This window comes from Scyliorhinus torazame, chromosome 11, assembly GCF_047496885.1.
Source record: "Scyliorhinus torazame isolate Kashiwa2021f chromosome 11, sScyTor2.1, whole genome shotgun sequence".
NCBI lineage: Eukaryota > Metazoa > Chordata > Chondrichthyes > Carcharhiniformes > Scyliorhinidae > Scyliorhinus > Scyliorhinus torazame.
The window spans coordinates 137,669,790-137,690,128 of NC_092717.1; the positions used below are offsets into that span (position 1 = coordinate 137,669,790).

The window sequence follows — 20,339 nt, forward strand, 5'->3', positions numbered from 1 at the left end:
GGGAAGAGTCCTAAGCGGAGGAACTGAAACTCAAATGGGAGGAGGAGCTTGGCGGGGAGATGGAGGACGGGCTGTGGGCTGAAGAGGGGGGGGGAGGGGGGAGCTTAGAGTAGAGTAGGAGGGATTAGTAGGTGGGTAGTGTCTCTGGGAGAGGAGCGGGCATGTGCAGTGTGGTTTGATTGAAGTATTGGTTTTATATTGACGTTTACACATTTCTGTTATCTGTAACTGTTTACAATGCCAAAAAATACCTCAATAAAATTGTTTGTTAAAAAAAAGGAAGTTAAACCACCTAACCGCTTTGATGTGGTGAGAGTTGTCAATCATAGCATGAGTGTTTATAAACAGTGTAGTTAGTATCAAAGCATGGTACTTGAGATGCATTCAAGTGTGTTGTGGGATTTCTAGGACGCTTTTGACACTTGTAACAGCTGTCTGAGAGACCTGTCTCACAATTTGCAGTTGCAGTGCAAATCCGGGTATGCCATGGAATGGCACGGAAAACTCGATATGCAAAAAGTTGTTTTCCAAGTGTCATGGAATGGAATGTCGGGGGCGCTCCGAGCACCAGAGGCGACTAATCCCGATAATCCGCTGGCAGGAGCACTTAGATTCCAACATGGAGAATATCAGCCTTTATAATAGAATTGTCAATTCCTTTTGCTTATCATTCTAACTTTGTAGCAATTTTCTCAAATGATACAAAGTATGTTTCAACTCCTTCCTGGCTGCATATAGACACGAGGCAAATATTCCTTGCCAAATCAAAACCCGTAGTTAAATCTGTCCCATTGCCTGTTCACATAATCAAAGCTTTTCTCTATCTATTTCAAAATTTCTGGCTTCCCTCGCTCTTTAAAATTCTAATTCAAGTTGTTGCATTTCCCTTTCCTTTTTCTATAGCAAATTCCAATATACTCATCGCAGTCTGTGGATAGCACAGGGCTAAATCGCTGGCTTTGAAAACAGACCAAGGAAGACCAGTAGCAAGGTTCAATTCCTGTACCAGCCTCCCTGAACAGGTGCCAGAATGTGGCGACTAGGGGCTTTTCACAGTAACTTCATTTGAAGCCTACTTGTGACAATAAGCAATTTTCATTTCATTTAAAATCCCGCAATAGCACCCAATTTGTTACAACTCCATAGGGACCAATAACTTTTCAAAATAAATTTGAATTCCCAGTGATCAATTTAAAGGATCGCATGACAAGACTTTATGTTTTGAAACTTTTACTGAAATACATAAACTAAAGGCAACATTGATTAAACATAATTTTCATAGACAACTTATGCTTTAAACTTCAGAATAAAATGTTCACCTTTTAATGTTTAAAATGACCAAAAATCACCTGTTCCATAGTTATACTTTACTCAGACCCTTAAGTAAGTATTCAATTCGTCTGGAACCAGTCCAAAGTTATTCTTAATTCCTAAGGGTTTACTTCCTTTCTCACTCTGCTAGCTTTTAACCCCAGAGGGTTTTTCTAGAGATTCTCCCTCTAGTTCAAGCTAGGTGAATCTTCCAGCCTTGTTTTAAACCCTCATGAAAATTATCTTTTCATTTTGCACTTGCATTCCCGCATGGTGAACCATGACTATCTGTTATCTCTCTCTGTCAGATGCTGGCACCATGTAAAATTCCAGTAGCACTAGGGAGAGCCACTTAAGATGCCATTAAATTGACCATTAAAGGCCTCTATTTGCCCCTGGGCAAGCGAGCTGTTGCGAGGCAAAAAAAGGTATTGGTAAATATTAGAAACATTAGAAATAAGGTATCCTTTTTTAAGTGTGATTAATTTAATGTTTCTGTGCCTGGAAGGGTAAAACCTAAAGTTAAGTTCTTATTGGACAAAGGTGGGAAGCTAGTTTTAATTTCAATTGTGATTCTATTTTGCTTAGAGAGGGCTGTGGTGTGAAGAGTATATAAGCCAGCTGTGATTAATTAGCAATTGAGGCTTTGGAAGGTAGAGAAACTTTTAAGTTTTAGTTCAGTTAATTTAATTGCAATTGAAGACAGGTAGTGAGAGAGAAAGCAACTCTCACAGTTCTGCAAGAAGTTCTGAAGAATAGTTTTAAAAGGCAAAAAAGGAAATACCTCTCTCCGGCTTGCGAGAAGAAAAACTTCACTATGGAGTAATGGTTAAGAGAACAGATGCCTGAAATCTAGGCCGGGATTCTCTCTTTCCGGCGGGAAAACCAGTGCCAACGACTCCGGCGTCAACGGCCCCCCAAGGTGAGGAATTCTCACCTGTCTAGGGGGCTATGTGGATGCCGGAGGAGTTGGCGCCACTCCAGCCAGTGCCGAAGGGCCGGCGGAATCTCGTGCATGCGCAGACCGGCCGGCGTATTTTGGCGCATGCGCAGGGGGTTCGCTTCTCCGCGCTGGCCATGGCGGACCCCTACAGGGGCCGGCGCGGAAGGGAGAAGTGCCCCCATGGAACAAGTCCGCCCACAGATCAGTGGGCACCGATCGTGGGCCTGGCCACCATAGGGGCCCCCCCAAGGTCGGATCGCCCTGCGCCCCACCGAGGACCGCCCCCGATGACTTGCCTGCCAGGTCCCACCGGTACATGAGGTGAGTGATTCACGCCGGCGGGACTGGCCAAAAATGGACGGCTGCTCGGCCCATTGGGACCCGGAGAATCGCCGGGGGCCCGCTGCCAGCGGTCCCTGACGGGCGTGGCGGAAATCCCGCCCAAAAAACAGCACCGGAGAATACGGCAGCCGGTGTCGGAGTGGGATTCATGCCGCCCCCACCGGGGATTCTCCGACCTGGCGGGGAGTCGGAGAATCCCGCCCCTAAAGTCCAGCTAGTTAAGGAAACTAGAGAATTGAAGAGAGGTCTGGAGTTAACGGAACAGAGCAAACTGGGAACCAGAACAGGCATTGGATCGTGACAGGTCAGTAAGATATCCGCAGCTGTACTAAAGTTTGTGTGGAATTACTGCAGTCTGAGAGACATTATTTGAAATAAGTGTGGATATTGCTGGCTGGACCTCAGAGTTTGTGTAACAGCCTTTAAGACAAAGTGAGCCTGAAGAGAGAGGTTTAAAACCAGAAAGTAAAGCCTTGATGGAAGCAGCGGAGGGAAAGCATTATTACGAGAGAAGATTTTAAAGTGTGTTTTTTTGGAGTGGATTTTGGAGACTGACATGTAACAATCATCTGCGGGGATTCTGTGCTTAAATCCACAGACACTAACTTATGTTCAGAGCGGAGTGCGCAAATTTGGCCACAGTCATCTTGTGTGCTTAAGGCAGACTTGGTGTTAATGGGAATGTCACCAACCATGCTGATGGTATCTACAAGGATATCCGAACTTGAAACATCAGTTGATAGGGGTGTATAGTTTTGTTTTTGGAATGGTGTGATGAGTCAAGTGAAATCAAGTGAGAATAACCAGCCCAGTTGTCATGTAACAATTATTAAAGATTATTTATTAAATTAAAGAAAAGACAAATATAAACGGACAGATCTACAATACTCTAGGACAATTAAGAATATGAATCACCAATGTTACGATACCCTGGGCTAGTGCACAGTCAATTCAAACCTCACAGGCCCTGGAGTCACAACACAAGTGAATTAACTTATAATTCTGGTAAAAATACTAAGATCTTTGGCCCTTGGTTCTCCAATAATTACAGTCACCAGCTTTGTGCGTTGAAACACAATTACTATGTATTTATAATGGAACAAATATGAAATATGTAATGAATACATCTGCTTAACGTCAAGCTAATACATGATTCCCGCTTTAAGTTCCCCATCCTCCACCCACACACACAAGACAGGCAAGCATGGTGGGTGGAAAGGGGAAAAATAATAAGGATTAAAGTAAAAAGATATGAATCCTTGCTTCAGATGATAAGTTCTTCGGTGCATTTTCTGCACAGTATGACCATGGTTTAAGGTCTCTGGTTCACAGCCCATAATCATCTTCTTTGCAATTAGCAATATCTTACTCACAGCGTTTCCAGGTGAGGCATCTGGTTTCATATCAGCCTGTTCTACAGAGAGTTATCAGACTCTGGTCTCTGAGTGCATCATCTCTTTTCTGCAGAGAGAATTGCTTCCCGCAATGACCTTTTGGTGAGAATTCACTAATTATTTCTGGAGAAAACAGAGCGGGAAGAAGAGAGCTTTTCTCTCACAGCCACCAAAAGCGAAACAGAAAACGCATTGTATTGGATACAGAACAAATCACCATCTGTTGCCGGGCAGAGCACCACCTTTTAAGCTATTTCATTGGCCACCAGCCACATCAATCATTCCGGGCCACCACTGATGTCAGTCTAAGATAGCATAGCCTTCTGGATCTTTCAGTTTGAATTAAAGGTGCAGGCTACAGATTTGCCTTCAAGTCACAGGTCCATTAAGCAACCATAGATCAAAAATGTAATGGCAAAAATAAAAGAAAAGAGAAATAAGGGAAAAAACAGGAATGACCCTTACACTAAACATACACACAGTTTATGTAGAATGTACCCATTGTTCCAAACTAAAACTATGATCCCTGAACTCCTTAAGACGTCACCTTTCCCCATACAACATTCAAATTAAGTAAATCTCGAAGTCAAATCCACCTTTTGGTTGCCACACAATACAGGACTGATAGTCAAGTCTGAGAAATATATTTTCCTGGTACAGTAAAGGTATTTAAGTTTGCTTTATGAAGGTTTCTGCATGACCTTGGCTCTAAGACATAAATGTTAGTTTCACCAGAAAACAGAGGGTCGGGATAAAGGTATCTTTCTCTGGCTGGTGAGCTGTAACTAACGGGGTGCCACAGGAGTCAGACCTCAACTATTTACAATCTATCTAAATGATCTTCAAGCAGGGACAAAGTGTTATATAGCAAAATTTGCAGATGATGCTAAGATAGTGGGAAAGCAAGCATTGAAGAGGTGATAAAGCTTTTACAGGCAGATATTGATAGACTAGGAGAAAGAGCCAAAATTTGACCGATGAAATTTAATGTAGCTAAAAGTGACGTAATCTATTTTGACCCCAAAAATAGAAAGGGAAATGAATATCTCAATGAAAAGCAAATTCAAAATGTTCTGGGCAGAGGGATCTGGGTATCTTTGTTCATGAAATTGCAGAAAGTCGGTGTGCAGGTACAGAATGTAATAAAAAAAGGTAAATTGAATTTTAGCATTTATTGCAAAAGGACTGGAATATAAAAATAGAGAGGAGTAGGGGAGTTTGAATTATCAAATAATTTCAAGGAGGGGATGGATCGATTTCTGATTTTAAAAATGGATTAAAGGGACATAGGGAACAGGGAGGAGGATTTGAGACCAGGAAGAGATCAGCCATGATCTGATTGAATGACGGAGCAGGCGTGAAGGACTGAATTGCCCACTTCTGCTCCTAATTCCTATGTTCCTCATCGAGGCTCCTGGCTGTTAGATTCCAAACTCTCCCCTGGCTGTTTGCTATAAATTGCCTCTCTGTCTTTGAATGTGCTGGCAACTATATATTATTTTTCTGGAGACCTGCAACTTGTTACTTTTAAAATTGCAGCTCATTATTTCTTTTGAATGCTGATTACTGCTGTTGCTAAGCAAATTTCTACCTGTTGCTGGGCAGATCCATGACAATGACCATTGTAGCTTAAGATGTATTTTGTAATCTGTCTTAATCTTAAAATTTGTGTTTATTTGTTAAGGTAAGGGGGTGGGGTTAAAGGAGTATTGTACAATGATCCAACTTTTTATGTTTAATCAACGTTTTTTTGTATCAAATTTAATTAGCGGTCCTGTCACTCTTCCTCCATGTTTCAGAAAGGAAAGTCAAAGTTATTCTGAGGGATTCTCCGTTTGCAGGATCCTCCATCCCGCCGACAGCACCCCCACACCCCCACGTTACCCGACGATGTGGGGTGGCCCACAATGGGAAACTCCATTGGCCGGCTGTGGGAACAGAGAATCCCGCTGCCGGCGAGGGTGCGCTGCGCAGGAAAACGGGACTGGCGGGCAGAGAAGCCCACCCATTGTCTTTTGAGCCAGGGTTCCATTCTGGGATCTTTCCTGTTATAACATCAACTGGGATCACAACACTGCTCAATGCCTCCACTGCAACTGGGAATATTGCTGTGGGGACAGACGGGTAGGCGGTTGGATGACACCAATGACATGGCACCCATTTTTACTCCTCACCACCTGAGATTGCAGCCGAGAGGCCATAGAATTCAGCTCGAAGACAGATAAGTAAATAATAGAACAGATGGTCCAAAACTTGACCATTAACTATTAAGGCATGTCTTAAAGGAGGAAAGAGTGGTATAGACACAGAGTGATTTCGTGAGGGAATTCTAGAGCTTTGGCAGATGAATTCATGGCTTCTTGAGATAGTGCAATTAAAATTAGTGATGCTGAAAGAGGCCAGAATTAGAGGAGTTCAGATGTCTCACAAGGTGCAGGGAAGGAGGAGATTAGCAGGTAGGGTGAAGAGAGAGCTCACTGAGGGATTTGAAAGGCATTTCTTCACAGGGAGACAACGTAGATCAGTGCAAACACGGGTGATGGGACTGGGAAAGCACTATGTCACAACAGGCAGGGTTTTGGAAGACTTCAGAGTTTCAAGGGGAAGAACTTGTGAAGCTGGCCAGGAGAGCATTAGAATAGTCACGTCTTGAGGTGACAAAGGCATGAATTAGAGTTTCAGCAGCAGATGAATTGAGGCAGAGTCATTGCATCAATGGAAATAAAAATCAAGGACTATATAAAATGAACTGCCAACTTGCTACCACCCATTCCCACTGTCACATAAAGTTACAATCTACCTCCAACATGGCTTGGACTTCTAAGTAGATAGTGGAATTTAAAATCCTGCAGTAGTTTAAGTCACATATGCAATTACAGGGGAAACTGTAATTCTTTCTGAATGAATGTGTTAAATATCAATTGAACGGTCTTTCTGATTTGTATTCATCATTTGACCGCAGGAGTTAGCATTAAGGATGAATTGTGGAGTTAGGTGTCAAGTTCAATTAATATATTAGGCTAGATTTTCAAAGCCCCATTGGGATCAAGTTGATGTGAGACCTGAAAAAAATTAGCTGATGAGCAGAATGGCCAAAGTTCCACCTCTGTGGCTGCCTTTGGCCATGTTCAGAAGGGCAGCAGAAGACCCCTGAACCGCCCTGTTTCTATGACTGATGAAACTGACTTTGCTGTAGTCTCAGTGACAGCCCATCTCACATAAGTGTTTTTAAATTTTCACGGAGGCTTCTGTAATTGTCAATCTGTACCCCAGCCACATGGAGGCATGAATCATGGACTAGAATTGGGAAGTGTTTAAAAGGTCAGTGTGGTACTATCATAACTATCAGCATTGCAAGGGTTAATGTAGTGTTGAGAGTAGCCACTAGAGGGAGCTACAGTTACAACTATATAAGGCAGTGATGCTAGACCTTAGGGGAGGAGTGTATGTAGGAGTTAGCTAGTGACGGTCAGACGAGAAGATAGTGTAAGTGAGTGCAAATCATAGTTTAAACCAACAGTGAGATTAACTATAGATGAGTGTATATATTATCAATCAACTGTGAATTCTTAAGGAATATGTGTTGAATCCAAGTTAGTAGTGTTAATAAATGTAACGTTTTGTTTAAGTTAAAGCTATTTTGTGGTCTTTGTGAACTCTACGCCAACCATCCTGAAATAAGCAACACAAGAACACCACAACCAGGGGCAGGATTCTCCGTTTCAGAAACAGGGGGTGGGATTCTCTGCCCTTCGCATCCGTTTTCAGGTGCCCCCTGCCATCTTGTTGGCTGGGCTGAATGTATGCGGGGAGTGGAGTGCCAATATGCGGCTGCAGCTTGTCAGTCTCTTGAGTGGCTATCCCGACCCCGGCAAATCAGACACCGTTTTTCATTGGAAGCGATGGAGATCCATGTGGCACCAGTGCTAGCCCATTAACGGATTGTGATTTGCTCCGGGACCGGTGTCAATTTAGTTGTTACAGAAGTGCACCGGTGACGGTATGAAGTCCCGTGGGTGGGGTGGGAATGGCCGGAAGACAGCCCGACTCCCGGAACTAGCTGACGTCCAGACAGATCTTGGTCTTCTGGAAAAGGTGGTGCATACACAGAACCGTGGACTACATGAGGGGCTATCAGCAGCCATCCAGCGTCTGCAGGTGCACTTGGAAGAGTCCAATCGCCTGGCGGGGAAGGAGGCGGACCGACCATGCATGCCACCTAGGCCAACACCACACGATGAGCGTCTGTGCCAGAGACCTTGAGGCAGAAGGTAATAGCCATGGGTCAGGATTTCCAAGGCCTGGGGTACTCTGTGCGGACGGTGGCCAAGGCACAGGACAGGGTTGTCTGCCACAGGCACAGCCATAGAGCCACCTGGACATTGCAGCAGCACTACAGAGCTTGGCCCAGTCACAACGGGTCATAGCTGAGGACGTTGACGACATTGCCAGGACACTGGCTGACCAGAGACAGTCCCAGAAGGAGCTGGCACAGTCACTGAGTGATGTTCCACAATCCCAGAAGGAGGTGGCCCAGTCCCTGTGCTCCATGGCCAAGAGCACGAGACCCTGGTCGAGCAGAGAGTGGGCCTCCAGTACTGGCTGCGCCAGGTGATGGGGGAGCCCCAGGAATTTGCTCCGGTCGCACCCCCATCCCAAGGAGTCGCCCTGGGGCCAGTAGCACCCTGAGGGAGGAGGAGATGATGGGGCCCTGCTGGTGACTCCCACAGGGGAGGTGCTGGAACACCACACCCTCTCAAACTCCACCCCAACCACCCTGTCGCTGGTGCATCTAATAGGCAGCGGGCACAACAGGATGGCACCATGTCATCTGAGACACCCAAGCAACTGCCAGTCCCCTCCAGGCCAGGACGCTCCAGAGGATGGCTACCAAAGGAGACCCAGGTCACACCCAGGTGGGAATCACAACAGGCCACCTCCACTCCTGATGTACAGCCTGGGGATCCAGCTCGACATAACATTAGTGCCCAGAAGGACAGAAAGGTAGACACCAGTTAATTTGGCATGGTGCAGGACACAGGATAGCGTTAGGGGCTAGGGCACAAACCATTATAGACATGTTCAGCTGTTTTGTTCAACATAAACGCCTGTGCACAAAAGTTCCAAACTGCCTCGGTGCTCTTTCAGAAGTGTGTGAGGGATGGGCTGGGCTGGGCTTGCTGCGGATGAGGGGGGTGAGGGGGGGGGTTTGATGGTGCAGGGATGGTGGTTCATGGGAGGGTGTGGTCGGCCGGGGTGGAATGTTCGTGCCGTTGGTCAGGCCCCCAGACGGTAAACCTGGAGGTGATTACAGCGTCATCAACCATGACTGCAGCAGACAACCCCTGTTGGCCAGGAGCCCAGCCCACAGCCGGGGGTGCGCCTCAAAGGTGTCATGAACCGTTAATAATAATAATAATAATAATAATCACTTATTGTCACAAGCAGGCTTCAAAGAAGTTACTGTGAAAAGCCCCTAGTCACCACATTCCAGCGCCTGTTGAACCCGCGCTGCTGGCCTTATTCTGCATTACAAGTCTCAGCCCTGGACCTGGGGCATCCCGACGATGGTGGCAAACCCCGCTGCCTGGGCATCCTGGTGGGCTCAGTCCACATGGAATTTGGTATATTGTGCCCAGTGGGCATATAGGGTCTCCATGACAACTTGGATGCACCTGTGCACCAAGGTCTGTGAGATTTCAGATAGGTCCCCACTCGGTGCCTAGAAGAATCCCGTGCCATAAAAGGTCATGGCGACTGTCACCTTGATGGCCACTGGGAGCGGGTGTCCTCTTCCATAAGCCCGCAGTGCCAGGTGTGCCATGAACCAGCAGATATGCCATATGGTCCCCCTGCTCAGCCGGAGTCTTTGGTGGCATGCCCGGTCCAGCAGGTCCTCGAAGGACAGGTACACATAAGGCCCGATACAGCGCCACCTTCCGACCCCCTCCTCGGCTGTTGGGCAGCCAGATCTCCATCCTCACTGGCTGGCTCCTGTTCCTCTAGGGCAGTCTCCACTGTTGCAGGACACTCCCCCAGCCGGTCCTTCTCGTACAGCCTCAGGCCCAAGGCCACCATTAGAGGACCCAAATACGCCGAAAGCTAGACTTATCCCTGTGGAACCCCAGGGCCTGACTGGATCATAAACATGCCCCCCAGGCGACCCCAAAATTGCAAACACCACCCGGGATCCTGCCAGACGCAACTACCTACGTTCCACAAGGCCAGACTTCTCCCATCAGATCCCGGGACCATCGAGAAGCAGCCACTGACCGAGGAAGCGAGTGAAATGCGGTGGTCTGCAGGTAAGACTAAGGGCTGGTTTCTTCCGCCTCGCCCGCCACGAGAACGCCATGGGCGAGACGCGGAAAATGGAGAAGTCCATTGACCTTGGGTGGGATTCTCCGTTCACCGGGCTGACGCGCCTGGAGAATGCCGTCCTAAACCAACAGGGTTTCAAGTCTCCTCTCCCCAGCATACTGCTGGCAAATGTCCAAACGATCGAAAACAAGCTGGATGAGCTTAACGCTAGACTAACTCTCAGAGGAAAGTAAGAGACTGCTGTATGCTTTGTTTCACAGAGACGTGTCTCATCCCTGCCTCACTAGTCTGGGCCACACAGCCTGACGGCTTCTTAATACACGGGATGGACTGCACAGTGTCAACGAGCAAAGCGAAGGTTGGAGGGTTTTGTCCCCCCATCGACCCCTCCTGGTGCTCGGACGGATGTGGCAACCCTAGCGAACTACTGTTCCCCGGACCTGGAATACCTGACTGTGAAGTGCCGCCCATACTACATTCTGCGGGAGTTCACTTCTGCCATCATCACGGCGGTCTACATCCCACCCCAGGCAGAAATGAAGAAGGCACTTGATGAATTGTACACCGCTATAAATAACAGTAAAACAGAACACCCGGAAGGCCTTGTTCATCGTGGCCGGGGACTTCAACCAGGCCAACCTCGAGAGTGTACTGCCAAAATTCCAGCAACACATCTCCTATCCCATCAGGGGCCAAACATCCTTGATCACTGTTGCACAAACATCAAGGGTGCCTACCGATCCATCCACCGACCACAAGATGGTGCTGCTTTTCCTCGCATACAAGCAGAAACCTAAGTGTGAAAATCCAGTTAAGAAGGTCGTGCAATACTGGTTCGAGGCAACAGAAGATCTATTACATGACTGCTCAGAGTCAGTGGACTGGTCCATGTTCAAGAACTCAGTGGCCAACCTAAACAAGTATGCCACCACATCACAGACTTCATCAGCAAGTGTGTAGAAGATTGCATGTCAGAAGGTAAAACGTTCGTTCCCCAACCGGAAACCATGGGCGTCATTCTCCGACCCCCCGCCGGGTCGGAGAATGGCCGTAGGCCGCCGTGAATCCCGCCCCCGCCCCCGCCGAAGTCTCCGGTACCGGAGATTGGGCAGGGGCGGGAATCGGGCCGCGCCGGTTGGCGGGACCCCCCCGCTGGATTCTCCGGCCCGGATGGGCCGAAGTCCCGCCCAGAAATTGCCTGTCCCGCCGGCGTAAATCAAAGCTGGTATTTACCGGCGGGACCAGGCGGCGTGGGCGGGCTCCGGGGTCCTGGGGGGGCGCGCGGAGCAATCTGACCCCGGGGGGTGCCCCCACGGTGGCCTGGCCTGCGATCGGGGCCCACCGATCCGCGGGCGGGCCTGTGCCGTGGGGGCACTCTTTCCCTTCCGCCTCCGCTACGGCCTCCACCATGGCGGAGGCGGAAGAGACTCTCCCCACTGCGCATGCGCGGGAAACTGACAGCGGCCGCTGACGCTCCCGCGCATGCGCCGCATTTCCGCGCCAGCTGGCGGGGCAACAAACGCCATTTCCGCCAGCTGGTGGGGCGGAAATCCCTCCGGCGTCGGCCTAGCCCCTCAATGTTGGGGCTAGGCCGCCAAAGATGCGGAGCATTCCGCACCTTTGGGCCGGCGCGATGCCCGTCTGATTGGCGCCGTGGTTGGCGAGAATTTCGCCCCATGGTTTAACCGGGAGAATCACTCCCTACTGAAGGCTGGGTCTGAGGCGTTCAAGACAGGTGACTCTGACCTATACAAGAAATCTAGGTACGCCCTCCACAAAGCCATAGGGATGCCAAGAGACAAACTAAGCTAGAGTCACAGACTAACAACATGGAATCTTGTCGGCTATAGCAAGGCTTAAACAACTTAACGGGCTTTGAAAACAATGCCGAGTAGAATCTTCGGCAACAGCGCACCCCTCCCCCAAGAACTCAATGCATTCTATGCTCGGTTCAAGCCGGAAACCAACAAACCGCCGTCGACTGCCCCAGCAGCCTTGGACACACCCATACCTATATCACAGCCTCCAAAGACAGATCGGCCTTCTTTTTTTTAATGAATTTAGAATACCCAATTATTTTTTTCTCCAACTAAGGGGAGATTTAGCGTGGCCAATCCACCTAGCCTGCAAATCTTTGGGTTGTAGGGGTGAAACCCACGCAGGCACGGGGAGAATGTGCAAACTTCACACGGACAGTGACCCAGGGCCGGGATTCGAACCTGGGTCCTCAGCGCCGCAGTCCCAGCGCTAACCACTGCACCATATGCCACCCCTCAGATCAGCCTTCTTGAAAGTTAAGCCTCGGAAAGCAATGAGTTTTGATGGAGTCCCTGGTCGTGCACTCAGATCCTGCCTGGACCAACTGGCGGGTGTGTTCCCAGACATCTTCAACCTCTCCATATTCCGTTCCAAAGTACTCGCCTGCTTCAAGAAGACCGCCATCATACTAGTGCAAAGAAGAACCAGGCAATGTGCCTCAACGATTACTGTCCGGTGACCTTGACATCTAGCATTACGAAGTGCTTCGAGAGGTTGGGCATGAGTACGTCAACTTCATACTTCCAGAATGTCTTGATCCACTGCAATTCACATACTGCCACAACCAGACCACAGCAGACGCTAGCTCCCTGGCCCTACACTCATCCCTGGAGCATCTCGATAACAAGGACTCCTACATCAGACTCCAATTCATTGACTACAGATCCGCATTCAACACCAAAACCTAGGACTTGGCTCCTCCCTCTGCAACTGGATCCTCGACTTCCTGACCCACAGACCACAATCAGTAAGGATAAACAATGGCACCTCCTTCACGAATGTCCTCAACACTGGGGCCCCGCAAAGCTGCATACTTAATCCCCTACTATTATCCTTATACACACAAGACTGCGTGGTAAAATTTGGCTCCAATTCAATCTGCAGGTTTGCTGATGACACGACCGTAGTGGGTCGGATCTCAAACAACAATGAGGCTGAGTACATGAGGGAGATAGAGAAGCCAGTGGCGTAGTGTAACACAACAATCTCTCCCACAACATCAGCCAAACTAAAGAGCTGGTCATTAACTTCAGGAAGCAAAGTATCGTACATCATGTCTACATCAATGGTGCCAAGGTGAAGATGATTGACAGCTTCAAATTCCTAGGTGTGCACATCACCAACAATCTGTCTAGGTCCACATTGGCTCTTACCAATTTTTACAGATACACCATAGGAAGCATCCTATCTGGCTGCATCACAGATTGGTATGGCAACTGCTCGGCCCAAGACAGTAAAAAATGACAGAGAACACAGCCCAGTCCATCACGCAAACCCGCCTCCCATCCATTGATTCTATCTACACCTCCCCCTGCCATGGGAAAGCGGGCTGCATTATCAAAAACTCCTCCCATCCGGGTTATTCTCTCTTCCAATCTCTCCCAACGTGCAGGAGATACAAAAGTCTAAGAACATGCACGAACAGATTGAAAAACAGCTTCCTCCCCGCTATTCCCAGACTCCTGAAAGACCCTCTTATGGACTGAACTGATCTCCCCACGCATCTTCTCCAATGAGTAGCACTGACAAAGAACAAAGAAAAGTACAGCACAGAAACAGGCCCTTCGGCCCTCCAAGCCTGCGCCGACCATGCTGCCCGTCTAAACTAAAATTGTCTACATTTCGGGGGTCCGTATCCCTCTATTCCCATCCTATTCATGTATTTGTCAAGATGCCCCTTAAACGTCACGATTGTCCCTGCTTCCACCACCTCCTCCGGTAGCGACTTCCAGGCACCCACTACCCTCTGTGTAAAAAACTTACCTCGTACATCTCCTCTAAACTTTGCCCCTCGCACCTTAAACCTATGCCCCTTAGTAATTGACCCCTCTGCCCTGGGAAAAAGTCTCTGACCATCCACTCTGTCTATGCTCCTCTTAATTTGGTAGAGCTCTGTCAGGTCACCTCTCAACCTCCTTTGTTCCAGTGAGAACAAACCAAGTTTATTCAACCTCTCCTCATAGCTCATGCCCTCCATACCAGGCAACATCCTGGTGAATCTCTCCTGCACCCTCTCTAAAGCCTCCACATCCTTCTGGTAGTGTGGCGACCAGAATTGAACACTAACTTCAAGTGTGGCTTAACTGAAGGTTCTATACAGCTGCAACATAACTTGTCAATTTTTATACTCAATGCCCCGGCCAATGAAGGCAAGCATGCCGTATACCTTCTTGGCTATCTTCTCCACCAGTGTTGACCCTTTCAGTGACCTGTGGACCTGTACACCAAGATCTCTCTGACTGTCAATACTCTTGAGGGTTCTACCACTCACTGTATATTCCCTACCTGTATTAGACCTTCCAAAATGCATCACCTCACATTTGTCCGGATTAAACTCCATCTGCCATCTTGCCGCCCAAGTCTCCAAATGCTCTAATCCTGCTGTATTCTCTGACAGTCCTCATCGCTATCCTCAATTCCACCAACCTTTGTGTCGTCCGCAAACTTACTAATCAGACTAGTTACATTTTCCTCCAAATCATATATCTAAACTACGAACAGCAAAGGTCGCAGCACTGATCCCTGCGGAACACCACTAGTCACAGCCCTCCAATTAGAAAAGCACCCTTCCATTGCTACTCTCTGCCTTCTATGACCTAGCCAGTTCTGTATCCATCTTGCCAGCTCACCTCTGATCCCGTGTAACTTCACCTTTTGTACCAGTCTGCCATGAGGGACCTTGTCAAAGACCTAGTTGAAGTCCAGAGACAACATCCACTGCCCTACCTGCATCAATCATTTTTGTGACCTCCTCAAAAAACTCTATCAAGTTAGTGATACACAACCTCCCTTTCACAAAAATGTGCTGCCTCTCGCTAATACGACCACATGCTTCCAAATGGGAATAGATCCTGTCTCGAAGAATTCTCTCCAATAATTTCCCTACCACTCACGTAAGGCTCACCGGCCTGTAGTTCCCTGGATTATCCTTGCTACCCTTCTTAAACAAAGGAACAACATTGGCTATTCTCCAGTCCTCCGGGACATCACCTGAAGACAGTGAGGATCCAAAGATTTCTGTCAATGTTTCAGCAATTTCCTCTCTTGTCTCCTTCGGTATTCTGGGGTAGATCCCATCAGGCCCTGGGGACTTATCCACCGTAATAATTTTCAAGACGCCCAATCCTCGTCTTTTGGATCTCAATGTGACCCAGGCTATCGACACACCCTTCTCCAGACTCAACATCCACCAATTCCTTCTCTTTGGTGAGTACTGATGCAAAGTATTCATTTCGAACCTTGCCCATTTCCTCTGGCTCCACACATAGATTCCCTCCCCTGTCCTTCAGTGGGCCAACCCTTTCCCTGGCCACCCTCTTGCTATTTATGTACGTGTAAAAAGGCTTGGGATTTTCATTAACACTATTTGCCAATGACTTTTTGTGACCCCTTTTAGCTCTCCTGACTCGTTGCTGAAGTTCCTTCCTAATTTCCTTATATTCCACACAGGCTTCGTCTGTTCCCAGCCTTCTAGCCCTGACAAATGCCTCCTTTTTCTTTTTGACGAGGCCTACAATATCTCTCGTTATCCAAGGTTCCTGAAATTTGCCATATTTATCCTTCTTCCTCACAGTAACATGCCGGTCCTGAATTCCTTTCAACTGACATTTGAAAGCTTCCCACATGTCAGATGTTGATTTACCCTCAAACATCCGCCCCCAATCTATGTTCTTCAGTTCCTGCCTAATATTGTTATAATTAGGCTTCCCCCAATTTAGCACATTCACCCTAGGACCACTCTTATCATTGTCCACCAGGACTTTAAAACTTACTGAATTGTGCTCACTGTTCCCGATATGCTCCCCTACTTAAACTTCTACCACCTGGCCGGGCTCATTCCCCAATACCAGGTCCAGTACAGCCCCTTGCCTAGTTGGACGATCTATATATTGTTTTAAGAAGCCCTCCTGGATTCTCCTTATAAACTCTGCCCCATCCAAGCCCCTAGTACTAACTGAGTCCCAGTCAATGTTGGGGAAGTTAAAGTCTCCCATCACAACAACCTTGTTGCTTTTAATCCTTTCCAAAATCTGTCTACCTATCTGCTCCTCTATGTCCTGCTGGCTGTTGGGAGGCCTATAGTAAACCCCCAACATTGTGACTGCACCCTTCTTATTCCTGATCTCCATCCATCTTGCCTCACTGCCCTCTGAGGTGTCCTCCCGCAGTACAGCTGTGATATTCTCCCTCACCAGTAGCGCAACTCCTCCACCCCTTATACACCCCCCTCTCTTCTGCCTGAAACATCTAAATCCTGGAATGTTTAACTGCCAATCCTGTCCTTCCCTCAACCAGGTCTCTGTAATGGCAACAACATCATAGTTCCAAGTACTAATCCAAGCTCTAAGTTCATCCGCCTTACCTGTTTTACTTCTTGCATTAAAACATATGCACTTCAGGCCACCAGTCCTGCTGTTTTCAGCAACATCTCCCTGTCTGCTCTTCTTCAGAGCCATAGTGGCCCTATTTCCTAGTTCTCCCTCAATTTTCTTACCTTCTGACCTATTGCTCCGGTACCCACCCCTCTGCCATACTAGTTTAAACCCTCCTGTGTGACACTAGCAGACCTCGCAGCCAGGATATTTATGCCTCTCCGTCCTTCTTATTCAGGTCACACCTGCCCCGGAAGAGCTCTCAGTGGTCCAGATAACTGAAACCCACCTTCCTACACCAGCTGTATAGCCACGTGTTTAGCTGCTCTATCTTCCTATTTCTAGCCTAACTGGCACGTGGCACAGGGAGTAATCCCAAGATTACAACCCTTGAGGTCCTGTCTTTTAACTTTCTGCCTAGCTCCCTGAACTCCTGCTGCAGGACCTCATCCCCCTTCCTGCCTATGTCATTAGTACCAATACTTACAATGACCTCTGCCTGCTTGCCCTCCCCGCTACTCGTTCTGAGACATCCTGGACCCTGGCACCAGGGAGGCAACATACTATCCTGGAGTCTCTTTCACATCCACAGAGGCGCCTATCTGTGCCCTGACTATAGAGTCCCCTATTACTATTGCTCTTCTGCGCTTTAACCCTCCCTACTGAACATCAGAGCCAGCCGTGGTGCCACTGCTTTGGCTGCTGATGTTTTCCTCCCCTGATAGGCTATTCCCCCTGACAGTATCTAAAGGGGTATACCTGTTCGAGAGGGGGCAACTGTTTTGAAAATAAATATCTGACTAGTTAATTTTCAAATTTCCCAGGATGTTAATTTTTTTCTGTCCAATGGCAAAAAAGCAGGACTGGTTTAGCTCAGTGGGCTAGACAGCTGGTTTGTGATGTGGAACAAAGCCAGCAGCGCAGGTTCAATTCCCGTACGAGCTGAGAATTCTGAATTCTCCCTCCGTGTACCCGAACAGGCGCCGGAATGTGGCAACTAGGGGCTTTTCACAGTAACTTCATTGCAGTGTTAATGTAAGCCTACTTGTGACAATAAAGATTATTTATTTATTTATTGTTCTATTCTTTGTTGCTGAAACTACAAAGCATTGGTAAGGTCGTGCCTGGAGTACTGTGTACCGTTTAGGTCTCCTTACTTGAGGAGGAATAGAATCACATTAGAGGTCATTCAGAGGAGGTTCACGAGATAGATTCCAGAGATGAGGGGCGGGATTCTCTGTTCCTGAGACTTTTTGTTGATGCCAATGCAGAATTTGTGGACTTTCATGACAGCAAAACTGGCACCACACCTGAACCGATTTGGCTACTGTTAAGGGGCTAGCACTGTTAACACGTGGAACACAATCGATTCCAATGGAAAATGATGCAGGATTCGCCGGGTCCATGATTGACACTCGGGAGGCTGACACATTACAATCCCATCTGCTAGGAGGAATTACTGATGGCGACACACACTCATCCCAGCCAACAGGATGGCACTGGTTGTGCTGGAGCACGCCCATAGCTGATGGTCGGTTGAGGCCAAAGGGCACCCAGGGGGGTGGCCTGAGGGGACATCTATAAGACCTGTGGCCCGAAGTTCAGTACTGTGCACAGCTGCATGGCTGCCTTGCCGGCTGCTGCAATGGTGTTCCGTGCCCGTCCACCCCGACCCCACAGCCCACCTCCTGGCCACCTCCTGCTACTCCCCCCAGCACTGGCAGAAGCCCCCAGCCAGCAGCACAACTGTCAACAAAGTATGGCGATGTTGGACACTTTCCGTACCCCCTCTCTCTCCCTCAGCAGCCACCACGCCAGTTTAACGATTTGTAAAAGCACAAGTGAAGAGCACCATCGGAAACTCGGCCCATCGGAGGTGGAGGTCCCAGAGAATACAGGGTCAGGCCCGCTAATGGTATGCAAACAGTGTCCACTGTATGTGTGTTCTGGTACACATTGACGCTCTTGTCAAATCGGCATCCGCTGTGATTTTGGCGTCAGTAACTATTCTCCACCAAATCGCGTTTCGCATTTTTGGCGTCAGCCAACAGAGAATCCCGCCCGAGGGGTTTGTTTTGTGAAGAGAGATTGAGCAGTTTAGGCCAAGACTCTCTCAGGTTTAGAAGAACAAGAGGAGGTTTACATGAGGTATATAAGATGATAAGAGGCATTGACGCAGCACCAATGCTTCCTCTAGTAGGGCAATCTAGAACGAGACGCCATAGTTTCAGGATAAGGATAGCAGATTTAAAACAGATATGAGGAGAAATTCCTTCTCTCAAAAGGTCATGAATCTGTGGAATTCACTACCCGAGAGTGCAGTGCATGCTGGTAAATTTGGTAAATTTAAGGAGATGGACAAATTTTTAATTAGTTATGTGTTGAAGGGTTATGGAGTATGGACAGGAAAGTGGAACTGAGGCCAATTTGAGATCAGCCATGATCATATTGAATGGCGGAGTGAATTGCCTATTCCTGGTCCTAGTTTTTATGTTCTTATGTTGTGTAAATGAACTGAAATATCTATATTAATAAAATTGCAAAAGCGTCACATCTTCTGGACACCTCTCATTTTACTTTGCAAGATGTAATTTGTTGTAGATTTCATTAGCGTATTGAAAATGTGCAAATTATGCAAAGGGCCAAAACATCAATGAATAATCCATTTGAACGGTGTGACAGTGGTTAGCACTGTTGCTTCACAGCACCAGGGACCCGGTTCAATTCCCGGCTTGGGTCACTGTTTGTGCGGAGTCTGCAAGTTTTCCCCATGTCTGCATGAGTTTCCTCACACAAGTCCTGAAAGACGTGCTTGTTAGGTGACTTGGACATTCTGAATTCTCCCTCAGTACCCGAACAGGCGCCATAGTGTGGCGACTAGGGGATTCTCACAGTAACTTCATTGCAGTGTTTTTTAAATTTTTAAAATTTTTAAAATAAATTTAGATTACCCAATTCATTTTTTTCAATTAAGGGGCAATTTAGCGTGGCCAATCCACCTACCCTGCACATCTTTAGATTGTGGGGGCGAAACCGACTTCATTACAGTGTTAATGTAAGCCTACTTGTGACACTAATAAAGATTATTATTATGTACATAGTAAACCATTGCATTGCAAAGTAGCAAGTCATCTCTCGTACACCTTATCCAATATCATACTCATTTCAATTATAGATGGTATTGTGGAAAAATGACCCGATTTGAGACAGAAAACCTTCTCCTTTCTTCAAGTCAGAATGTTAGCTTGTTTCTTGTCCGCAAAAGTGAAACGTTACAGGATACATACGTATTATCAGGTAAGAAATCTACAACAAAGTATAAAATGGAGTAAAAATGAGCGATGTATAATTAAAACAGAGACACTGGACTTCTCCCGGCAACTTAAAAGGCAGTAACACAATCAGTGAGTTTACTACAGCATCGTAAGATGTGAAAACAAACTCCAAGTAATTATGTTCATCATTTGAATCTCTTGATTCCATTAAAGACTTAAATTCATTACCAACATGGTAGTGTTTATTATATGGCTGGGTGCTATTTTTTCTCCTGTTCATTTTATATTTCCCATCTATTTTTAATGTCCTATATCCAAAATTGTTTATCTCTGATTGCTTGTT

General features: G+C 47.4%; 1 protein-coding gene across 1 annotated transcript in view; it reads left to right on the forward strand.

The window, feature by feature from the left end:
• Positions 1–20,339, forward strand: part of LOC140385544 (tyrosine-protein kinase Src42A-like) — a 73,250-nt gene that overhangs the window by 19,165 nt on the left and 33,746 nt on the right. Inside the window, exon 2 of the mRNA XM_072467796.1 lies at positions 19,897–20,018. Coding sequence (XP_072323897.1) covers positions 19,897–20,018 — 122 coding nt within the window. The remainder of the gene's footprint in view (positions 1–19,896; positions 20,019–20,339) is intronic.